General features: G+C 36.3%; 1 protein-coding gene across 1 annotated transcript in view; it reads left to right on the top strand.

Moving 5' to 3' along the window:
* LOC139123951 (bifunctional purine biosynthesis protein ATIC-like) overlaps positions 1-5,944 on the top strand; it is a 78,303-nt gene extending 72,359 nt beyond the window's left edge. The window contains exon 7 of the mRNA XM_070690096.1: positions 5,628-5,944. Within this exon, the coding sequence (XP_070546197.1) occupies positions 5,628-5,936 (309 nt within the window). The 3' untranslated portion in view covers positions 5,937-5,944. The remainder of the gene's footprint in view (positions 1-5,627) is intronic.
* Positions 5,945-12,436: the final 6,492 nt, after the last annotated feature.

Here is a 12,436-nt window from a genome sequence, read left to right as displayed (position 1 = left end):
GTCATTATTTGCTGTTTTTCAGGAAAGTTTGACAAGGCAGTGCTGGCATTCAGAGTGAGTGACTGCCATTGTAAATGCATTTCTAGATTATTTGAGTGTCAAAGAGGTGTCAAAAGTGAGATTAACCAAAAAAACTGCTCTATGACTTCAAAAGAGGGGTGCAAATATGGCTTGTTTTCAACATTTTTGACAGAATAACAGTTTTCCTACATAATTGTATACCAATTTAATCCAACTTTGAAATGAGATATGGACATGGAATTTTTACAGCCTATTAACAAGGTTACAGATAAGATTTGTACGGCACAATTTTCCTGTATTTGAAGTACTTTTTGAAAAATCACATTTTGAAATTTGAAAGAATTTTTAATAATTTTTTGATATATAAACCCATGTAAAATCATAAAAACAAATTGTATTTACAAATCCTGCCGTACAAATCTTACAATAAATAGTGTCAACATATTTATAACTAATTTGGTAATATTAATACTATTCAATTATTATTAAATTCAAATATGTAAAAAAAATATGAAAAATTAAATTTTAATATTTACTGGTGTCATATTTCAAAATCATGGCTGCAAATATACAATTTTTATACTCTCTGGAGAAAATATTAACTAAGGGAGTTATCCTGAAAATTTGAACTAAATATCTTGATTCTAACACTTGAAATTTGACATTAACTCTGAGAAAAGAATTGGTGCAAAAATAGCCTTTCCAACCACCTTAAAAGGAATTGACTGTTTTAAAGAAAAGCAGGTATAGTACTGATCACTGTTGATTTGCCAAAAAAGTGTTCTATAATTTAAAGTTGTATATATACTAGACTTTCCATTTTGTTTTCATTTGTTGGAATGTAAAATGAATACATGAAACCATCCTGTGATATGTGAAACACTGGCTTAAATTTGAAAAATTGCACTGCTACTCCATTTGAAAAAAAAAATTGATGCAGGTCTGACAGTAGAAATAAAAAAATGCTGTCTCTCTGACAAAAAAAGTTCCCATACCCACTTCCTGCATACCCCCCGAAATCAAATGGGTCTCCCCTTAATATGCGCATGCGCATATAACAAGTTAGCGTTGTTTTGCAAGGACTTTGAAAAATCAAACCGACGCCATCTTGTTTCTCGGTCCGGTGCGAATTTTGACATTTTAAAGTTTTTAGCGTGTATTTGATGATGTTTTGTAAATATGAAGTTCACAGTGATGGTACTTTTGTTGCTGTCATGTATTTTTTGGCACAAAACGCTCCTTCGATAGACTGAAGAATGATGGCCTCCGTACTCGGTACTCACCCGGTACCGGCGAATCCATTGCTTTAGCGAGGCAATCCCACCGGCGGCCCGTACTAATAGCTGGGTGAGAGCGAGGGAACGCTCTCTCCTTCTACCTCCATGTCATAACCAATTAGCATCGTTTTATGTTGATGTACTGTCCTTTCCACACAGCGATAACTTTTAGTTTTCTGTTGCTTATTAGTCCCCACGGACACCGTCCGGGGGGACTTATAGGTTTGGTCATGTCCGTGCGTGTGTGCGTGCGTGCGTGCGTGCGTGCGTGCGTCCGTCCGTCCGTCCGTTCACGCAGATATCTCAGAGATGCCTGGAGCTATTTCATTCAAACTTGGTACAAGGATTACTTCATATGTCATACAGATGCACGTCGATTTGTTTTGTGATACGATCCAATATGGCTGCCAGGCGGCCATTTTATTGCGATTTTTTCATGTACAGAGCCATAACTCAGGCATGTTTCAACTGATTTTATTCGAAGTTGGTACAAGGACATTGATCAATGTCATAGATATGCACGTCAATTTTTTGTGATACGATCCAATATGGCCGCTGTGCGGCCATTTTGTTACGATTTTTTCATGTACAGAGCCATAACTCAGGCATAACTCAACCAATTTTATTCAAACTTGGTACAAGGACATTGACCTATGTCATGCACATTGATTTGTTTTGTGATACGATCCAATATGGCCGCCGTGTGGCCATTTTATTACATTTTTTCATGTCCAGAACCATAACTCAGACATGTATCAAGCGAATTTATTCAAAGTTGGTACAAGGAGATTGACCAATGTCATACATATGCACATTAATTTGTTTTGTGATACGATCCAATATGGCTGCTGTGCGGCCATTTTGTTATAATTTTTCATGTACAAGCCATAACTCAGGCATATCTTAACCAATTTTAATCAAATTTGCTACAAGGACATTGACCTATGTCATACATATGCACATTTATTTGTTTTGTGATACGATCCAATATGGCCACCGTGTGGCCATTTTATTACGATTTTTTCATGTCCTGAACTACAACTCAGACATGTATCAAGCGAATTTATTCAAAAGTATTTTTATCACAGACCTAATGAAGAGGACTCTATCCTCTCTGAGGACCTGTAATCAAAGTACCCATTAACAAGTGGGGACTGTGTCATCAACGATGACTTGTTTTGGGTAATTTCGACAGTTGTGCATTGATTTTGACATCATTGTTGACTTCGATCGCTAAAGACAGTGTGTGCTTATGTTGACCGATTTACTAAGGAAGTACGCGCACTTCAGAATCACGGCATAATCCGACATGGTAATTTGGCATGATCATCAGATCATACATGATCCGAGATTGCACTTTAGCACGGTCACGATAACTAATGTGGTTTGTTTCACTGTTGTTTAATACCTATATTTCCACTAAAAGACCATTAGAATTTCCTCCTGGCTACTTGAAATCGTGCACTGGCATGCATGTACTAGTTGTCAACATCACTATGCTTGAATGTAGTAGACTCTTACTATGAATATATCGACTGTCAGTGCATATTGCATATGTGTGCAAGTCACTCCGTATCATATCAAAAACTGTAGTATTGCGACGTTTGAGCTGCCAGAAGCCAGAATTTACAGTTTACGAGAAAGTTATCTTACATGTAAAACTCAGTTCTACTGTGAACAAAATGCAAGCTATGTTGTATAACTATCGTGAATAGCATAATATTTTGTACCGACAAACTGTGGTCAGGATGATACTGTCCAATTTTAATATTTGTCTCTTGGCACACACCAGATACTCATGACTGTAAAACAACATTGCCATATAATTGTATATTCAGTTTTTATATTTAGTTTGCTTTTCACCATATTGTATGTCCTTCCCTGAAATACGTAATTCAAAATTAAATATTGTTTTTGGCCTATACATACTTGAGGGGTAAGTTTATTTAGTCTCATACATTAAAGATGCACTGTTGACCTACAGAGTCCAAACTTTTATCATTGTATTGTAGATAGGTGTACACTCCAATACTAAGTACAAGTGTGGTGAGTGTAACAAGCAAATGTTTTTTAGTCAATGGCCCAATTTATTTTCTATTTGATGGACAATAAATACATGTGTAATCAATGCCAACAATCCAGTTTAAGTATTTGATTTAGATTAGCCATTGTCCATTATACTAAATAGTTTGTGGCTAAATTTTCTCCCTTCTGTATTATATAAGTTCACCGTTTCCTGTTTTAGATATTGTTGATCCTATTGAGTCCCATCTCTTATTCTTAATTCACTTTCACACATATCAAGGCTGTTGATACTTAGAATCCACACTTGAACTTATGCTGGAGCAGTAACCAACCAGTTCAAATAACTTTCATTTATGTCCAAACAATTTGACTTTTTGCCAAATTTCACATTTATAGCAAATAATAAACAGTAAGGAGGTACAAAGGACGTCGGTGCCCCCGGGCCCATGTTCTATTTCTTTATGGTGGGAACTCATCATTTCGGCTATGTGGAATCAAACTTCAGAGTTTAGTGGACGTTTTGAAATGATACCCCGGGTCGTCCCACAGACTAAATCAATGGTGATTGAGACTTTTTTCCAGAGTTTGCACAAACAGATTAAATTGGTCACCAATTTCTGGTTCAAATCTAGTTTGTCAACTTAATGATATGTCAGTTAAAAATCAGAATTGATGTGAGAGAAAGACTTAAATAACTACAGATGTTGATTATGTGTGATGTATATATGTTATGAGACTGGCCACTCATAAAGGTCTTGACGGTGATTATAACAATCATAGAGTCAGGAAAGAACAAAAACATGTATCTGAAAACATCTTATGAAAGAGAGTGCCTATGAGAGACACTAAATTTACAAAACTTAGAGTAGAAGACGGAACATGACAGCATAAGATGATTATTCTTGATCAGATATAATTTCCGTTATTAGTGTGGAGAAAGAATTTGACTGTGACTGCACAAGGAAGTATTTTTTACACATTGAAATGAACACTGGTCTCTAAATGCACAAGTGTACTTATGTACTTGTTCACTCTCTCATTAGCTCCCACCTCGACTACGCCAATTCAATCTTATATGGCATGCCAAATCAGCATTTTTATAAATTACAGCGTGTCCAAAATGATACAACACTAGTGGCAATGCATCTGAGAAAGAATGATGGTGTGACTGACTCACTGATACAACTACACTGGCTTTCAGTAAAGACCAGGGTTAATTTCAAAATTGTTTTGTAGGTTTCAAGGCTTTGAATGGTATGGCACAACAGCATATTTGTGAGTTGGTAGAAAGAGTCAGTGTCAAGGTATATATCTGCGAATAAATTCCGGTATGAATCTAGTAGTACCGAGATCTTTCAACAAGTATAATGATCGTGCATTTGCAGTTTGCGGTCCAAAGCTATGGAACTCACTTCTTGTTGAATTAAAGTGCATAACAGAAATTCAACCTTTTAAATCAAAACTAAAAACATTTCTTTTAAACAATTTTATCAACTGCACTGATTAGTTTTTAATATAATTTGACATTTTATGAGATTTTTGTTTAAATCTTGTTTTGTATTTTTATTGAATGCAATACTTTTTATTGTTTTACTTGATGTAAAGCGCTTTTGAATATTTTATTGTAGAAAAAGCGCTATAGAAATATATTAAACATTAAACATTAAACATTACTTACTCAGTGCCATTCCCGTGGCATGTTTGATATCTATAGAATGTGTATGAGTATACTGGGTGGGCTCTATATTCACTTTTCACAAGAAACATATTGATTTGAATTTACCAGCATGAAACCGACATCCTAACTGAAAACTGCCATACTAATTACAATAATGGCAACAGACATGATCTGTCAGGCTCCTATATTCGGATCATAGCCAGTCAGTGTAATTGTTAATCTTAATATATGGACATGACAGATAATGCTGTCTTAGTATAACTTATGAAATGATGTTATTTTTAATCTCTAGAAAATCTTCTCTTTTTAAAAATCTAATGCCAAGTTGTCATACTTGATCTTTTGTCTGAGATTTTCAAGTATGTAAATAAAAAACAAACCTTCCCTCTTTAAAACCAATTGAAATTTGGTTAGAACTGAATGATTTATTATCATGACATTCAAAAACTACAATCTTATTACCTGAACAGAGAAAGTAGAGGTATTTGGACAAACAAAGTAACTTCTGCTCTGATTTCCCTTAACCATATTTAGACATTCACCACTAATTTTCGCTCATACTGATACAATACAAAATCCACATACTTCCTTTGACAGACCTTTCATTACATTTCATCCCTCCACAGACAATGGCAAACACACTTTCTGAAGCACTGCTTGTGTCAACATTATGGAATACAGCATCAGATGACCTAACATCACAACCAACTAGATCATTGGTCAAAGAATTCTGTGAAAACACACTGAATTCTGATGAACTTTATAAACTCTACTGTACTGTCCTTGATGTTGAAGTCAGTGAAGACCAGAAGAAAGATGCAGAGAGTGTTGGAGTTACTTTGATCACAGCTACAAGGAGTAAATGGTTGAATCCTCAAGAAGACCCACCAGGAGTTCTCTGGCTTGTACATCATGACAAATACTACCTGGGCTGAAGGATTTGCTGAACATTAAACATGTTGTAAGCTTTACTCAGACAACAAAGAATGCAGCAGCTGCAATCCATGAAAGTATTTTCCCTCAAGCTAAACTCCATCAACTATCTCCTCCTGAACCAAATGGCGTGTTGTTTACTTTGGACGTTTGGAGTAAAGATGCATGTGGACTAACTGGATATCACAGAGCAATAATCCATGATTTCTGTGTGAGGAAGAGGAGAGCAGGACAACTACTGAAAGCATTCTCCACTGTGCTTGATGTAAAGCTTTCTGAAGACCAGAAGGAAGATGCTAAGAAATGTGGAGTTACCTTGATTCCTGCAAAAGAGAAGAAAGAGACCAAGAAAAAAGAGTTGCAAAATGTGGAATGGTTACTGAAGCATGAGATCTATTATCCAGACCTAAGAAAACTCCCAAACATCAAGTATGTGGTTGGCTATGCTCCAAAGACTGGACGGGCAGCAGCATATATTAGACAGACACTTTTCCCTAGTGCGAAGCTAGTCTTGATTAACCATGCCTGTCCAGAGAAAAACTGTCTCTTGGAAAATGGTGATGAGGAAGATCCTGAATTGGAAGAGGAGATGTTGAAAATGGCAAGTAAAGCTGATGTGTTGTTCTCCATTGGTCCTACAATATATGAGTACTTTCAAAATGCTTACAGGGCAAAGATTGATGGAAGACAGCTTTCAGATATCCCTCATGAAGAGATTCTCCCAAAACTTGGACAAGTTTACTTTGACAGTAAACCTGTAATTGTCAAAGATATGAAAGCACATAGTCTACTGACATATGGACAGCTGGACTCACTGGAAGCTGTAAAAGATGCACATCCATGGCGGCTGCTGTTGGAACTGTAGCAAACAAGGAATGTCTTGAGAAGCTCCCAGAATGGAAAATATTTGGCATTTCTACACAGGATAACAACCTTGTACAAGAAATCCTGACTGAAAATATAAAAAGTGGTAGAGTCTCGCCAAAACTGTACTCAGCATCTCCAGCACCAACACTCTTACAATCCATCCAACAGTCTCACCTCTGTCTTCCTCCATCATGCTACACTGACTACAGTTTTGAAGGCTTGGAAGCAATGGCAGCTGGTCTACCAACAACAGTCCAGGATGATTCACACATTGCTGCTATGATTGAAAGACACTTTGTAGAACATGAGGATTATTGTATTGTTACAGGTACACCAGAGAATCTAGCAGCCAAGATCACCCAAAACCTGGTCCACAATATCAAAGCTTTCAAGAAAGCAAAGAGACTGAAAGAAGACTTGACTGAAAGCAAAGCTGTGACAGAAAGCTTGGCAAAATTTGCTTCTATATTCACAGGGGGAGAAGCTAGAACACAAGATTCTGACAAACAAGGTAGTCACACTTTATGTTTATTGCAATTGCAAATAGTATGATCATGGCAACAAACACAGTCTTTTGAATTTGATTATATCATACTTTAGCTGATAAAAACGGATCATTTTAACTCATAATATCTTTACTCCATTTCAAACAAAATGATTTGCAATCACAGAATGTTCATCATAGGGTACTGCTCCCACTGTGAAATGTAAAGAGGTGAATCTAACAACAGTTACAAACTACATTATGAAAATTTATATTTGTATGGAAGGTGATCATTTCAAATTTTGAATTCCACAGATATTGTTGTAAATTCTGACTTAGCAGATGGAGTAAGTGGGAAAAGAACAATAATACAAGCAAAGATTACAACAACAGTAAACATACTGACTTCTTTTTCCACAGTGATACAACCTGACATACCGGTACGTGTTACTCAAGACACAGAGAGAACAGAAGATGTACGGTTGCCAGTTACTGGAGATAAAGAATGTGAAGATTCTATGAAAGCAATGCCAGCTGTAATGTCTGTCACACAAGATATGGAGGTTACAAAGACTACAGCTAAGAATTCTGGGACGTCAGTCGCAAAAGATGTGGAGCTGACAGAGACTACAGCTATGAATTCTGGGATGTCAGTCACAAAAGATGTCGAGAAGACAATGTGTCTTGGGAAAGTCAAACATAAAAAATCAAAAACCTCAAGAAACATCAAACAGACTGAGACACTTGAAAATAAAGAAACTGCCATACAAACAAAACATAGATCTCAAAGGAAAAGAAAGCCAATCCATGAAAGTGACAAAACAAGAAATCCTAAGAAAGCAAGGGGAGAAGAAATTAGAAGTGGACAATGCAAACAATCCAAACATGAACAGACTGAAATAAATGAAAATGGTCATATAAAAACCAAACAGACCAAACAACAGACACAAAGGACGAAAAAAATCAGCACCAGTGAAAGGAAACAACCACCCTTAGATTCTACAACAGCTAAAGACAACACATGTAAGCAATGATTAAGATTTTTCATCACTGTTTACATAACGTTGTGATTGGATGTTTTGCTGAGCTGCAAAATGTACAATATTGGAATTACAGTTGAGTAAATATGATTTCAAAGTTTGTGGTCAATTAAGGCGAGACATTGCAGTATTTGCATATGGAAGCAATGTGGATAATTTTATTTACACAATTCCTTCTTAGAGGTTCTGTAATTTATTTCGTTGATTTTTTGTTATGACAGAGCCCCTGGCAATACAGAGTAGGGGCAATGTGCAAAATATCTTTGCAAAAGGGCTTGTGGTGTATTCTGCAGCCATCCTGGGGTGAGAAACTATATGCAGGGATAGCAAAATATACTGCAAGCTGTAGTGCAAATATCTTGAGTATAGCACACTTGCACTTCTTGCTATGTGGGTCAGTTATCACTTCATATTGTCATAGGAAAACACAAAAATAATGTTTTGACGTCGGAGGTGTGGTTGAACAAAATAAACAAACTTCATATTTTGCAATCAGGTTTGGTTTAGAATGTTGCCGCTGACTTCTCATTGGGTCATTATAATAACCATGGCCTGAAAAATAAAATTTTTATCCACTTGCCCTAAAATTTTCCAAAAGAAAAATTCTGCTCTTACCCAGATTATGGGACCTCTCCTATATGGTTTGTGACAAATTGGTGGTATATACAGTTTTTAATTGTAAAAAGAGTATATTATCATAATGAAATTAAGTAAATATGGGCTTGATGTGTATTCTGCTATCCCCATGAGTGTCTAGCTTACAGTTGAATAGCAGAATACACCACAATTGCCCTCATGCAAATACCCTGAGTACGTCTTGCACTGTCTCACCATGGGTTTCTCTCATAATATTGCATACTCTCAAGTTTGACGGCACTGAGTCAAAGGTGTTACGGAGTAAAGATCCAAAAGCCTGGCTGAATGTATGATTGTAGTGGAGAGGTAATTTTAAGTATTTCCATCTGTTTTCTAAACACCAGATTCAGATGATTTCACAGTTCATGTTAGTCTGGATGAAGAATCCTACCAGCAACAAATGAGATATCTTGACAGTCAAGTCCAAACAAGGAGAGTCAGGAAGATAAAGGAACAATTGAAAGCAGCATGGGAGAAGATCCAAGCAGAGCTTGACAAAAGAGAAAGTGAGGCTATAACAAATAACAATTCTGTCCAAAGAGTAGATCAAAATTGCAGGAATAGCTTTGGTGAAGGAACAGTGACCAAAGTACGAAAAGAGATTCCTTGACAATCTCACTTGACCTACCTACTCTGTATAACCTGTACAGATTGAAACAAACATGTCTATCTGGTAGTTTTCCTGACTCATTTGAACCACTATTGATAACTGATAAGATGAGAGAGGAGGCTGACAAAGTTGGATTACAACTCAAGTTGAAAGCAACATATGACCAAGCCAGATTTGATGAACTGGAACTGTTCTTCATAAACAGTAAGCTTGAAATTTCTTTATTAAACTAATTGGTTAAGCTATCTGACTCAATAGCACAGTTGATGTTTCAAAAGTTTATGACAATAACATACTGTTTCTGATAAAATTCAGATTTTGTCCCATATTTTTATAAAGTATGTGACAAATGTGAGATATAGGTCAATGTGTGAGCTGCTACAACTTCTGCGTTTTTTTCTTCTTGTGGGTTTCTTTTTGTATATATATTTCTTTTGATTTTTAGCTCACATTTGGTATACCAATGTGAGGTTATCGTATACGGTAAGCTGAATCAATTCATTTGCATCCTATTTGCATGTCTGTATATATGTATGTATGTACGTATGTATGTATGTATGTTCGTCCACGTCAACAACTCCTAAACCGCAGCACCTAATGTCTTAGTATTTGGTGTACAGGTGCACCTATTGGTGGAAATGTGATATTGTTCAAATTGAACTTGTCAGTGTCAAAAATATGCAAATGAGGGGAAAAAAGGAAAAACCCTGCAAATTGCTAAAACTCTGTAATCGTTGGTCAGATTGGGTTGAAACTTAGCATGCAGATTCCTGTAGGTATTCTACATTAGGTGTGTAAAAATTGGGATGAAATTTGCATGTTTCTATTTTTGGGGTAATTTTTTTTTTCGGTTTTTAGTCAAAAATCTTTTTCTCTGAAACTACTTGTCCGATTGCTTTGAAAGTTGGTAAACATATTTCTCAGGATGACCTCAATCAAGTTTATACAAATTTAATTGAAATTTTCATATTTGTAATTTTGGGGCAATTTTCCGAATTTTTGGTCAAAAATATTTTATCCAAAAACTACTAATCTGATAGCTTTGATATTTGGTATACAGATGCCCAGGGATGGCAATAGTTGGATATATGGAAATTGTCCAGAAATATGCAAATTTGTATTTTTAAGACAATTTTGTCCTTTTTGGTCAAGAAAACATATTTTTAAAACAATTTTGTCATTTTTGGTCAAGAAAACTTGTTCTCAAAAACTTCTTGTCTGATAGCTTTGTAATTTTGTATAAAAGTCCTGAAGGATGTTATCTTTTGCTTGAAGTGTTGGGAAACCCCTAATTTGTATAAATTTAGGTACTTTTTCTCAGTCTTTGACCTTAAGGTAGAGACACACGTTAGACGATACTTATTTTAAACTCACTTTTTCTCAATGAATTTCACTTTTGGACCCTATACACTTTATATTTTCTGTTATCCCTATATCTTAACATTATGAAAAAGATGTTAAAGATGTTTATTTTCCGAAATCACTGTGTCTGTGGCCATTTCTTTCGAAAATATGCCTTTTTGAGTTTTTTTTACCTAAAAAATTAGATGTTCATGGACTATGGCGACTTGAGATCTTTGAACAGAAATCAACAATTGAGTAGTCTGGGGAAAAACGGTGTCCCAGATTTTTTCTATTCCCTTTTGTTTCAGCACAATAACGTGAGAAAGTAACAACTCTGGGTTTTTGAATAAATTACCGGGTTTCGTTCACTTCAGCAAGACTTTCTCTTGTTCCATAGATTTTACCGAAAATCTGAAACACCTTTTTACAAATATGTATTGCTACTGTGACCTGGTAAAAAATCAGACCGATCTTTGCACCCTACTCCAACCTAATTTCTTTTGAAGTTACGCTTATCAGGCCAAATCGGAAGAGAGATAATCAAAGAATTGTGTAAACACCCCATTACGTACAAAAATCGATCATTGATATGACTTATGGGGCGATTTTTATTCATGTTCACGAACTTGCATCAAGCAGGAGACTAGATGTTTTGTATTTTACTTCAAATACCCTTCCGAAGATCATATATGGCAAAAAAATCGGGAGAAAACACACACTAACTGTTGAGATGTACGAGTAATGAGGGCAGTTTATTTACATAACAAACACTGCCACGGCTAATCTGTTTTTGCTCAAATTAGAGTCTAAGCTTGTTACCGTAACTGTAAATGGTTGTCAAGATCTATCAATCCCTTTCTCTTCAGTTTAGAAGTATATTTTACGCCTGTCGGAGGCGAATTGCGATATTTAACGTTTGCGAGAGTTTCAGTGGATCACATTGATTTCGACATCGCGGCGTCACGGAAGCCATGGCGGTGACTATTCAAGTTCGTCATTTGGCCCATGCGCTTGTTGAACTTCCCCTGGAAGATGAATATTTATGCATACACATCGCTTGACACGTCCACCAGTTTCATTCACAAATTTGTTCACATATCGCCCACCTTCGCATCGGAATGAGCGTACTGTGGTAAACAGACTTTGTGGCTGACTTTCATGTTGGAGAACTTACTTCGGTGGAGAGAATCTGATAATCAACTAGCTTCCTCGTCGGAAGAAAGACTCGTGTCCGACATCTCATCTTCTGCCATGTTGCTATAATACGACCCTAAGTCAGACAATCTGAGTTTTGTTCTTGTAGCCTTGTCATGATCTTACTTACTCTCTTCTTACGACCACGCTCACGTTTTACGCGCCCGCTTGTCACCACAGAAGCCATTATTATTACCGCACACAGGACAGTGGCAAATATGCGCATGCGCGCCGGACAGGATCAGAAAAAATTAACATAATCTGTTGACCTTGCGTCCCTATCCTAACATAGTTAAGACAACCGAATATAACAGTACGCGTAGTTCG

Source organism: Ptychodera flava (genome assembly GCF_041260155.1).
Source record: "Ptychodera flava strain L36383 chromosome 23 unlocalized genomic scaffold, AS_Pfla_20210202 Scaffold_23__1_contigs__length_28996876_pilon, whole genome shotgun sequence".
NCBI classification, from domain to species: Eukaryota; Metazoa; Hemichordata; class Enteropneusta; family Ptychoderidae; genus Ptychodera; species Ptychodera flava.
Note: the sequence above shows the minus strand (reverse complement) of the source record. Positions and strands in the feature narration are given on the sequence as shown.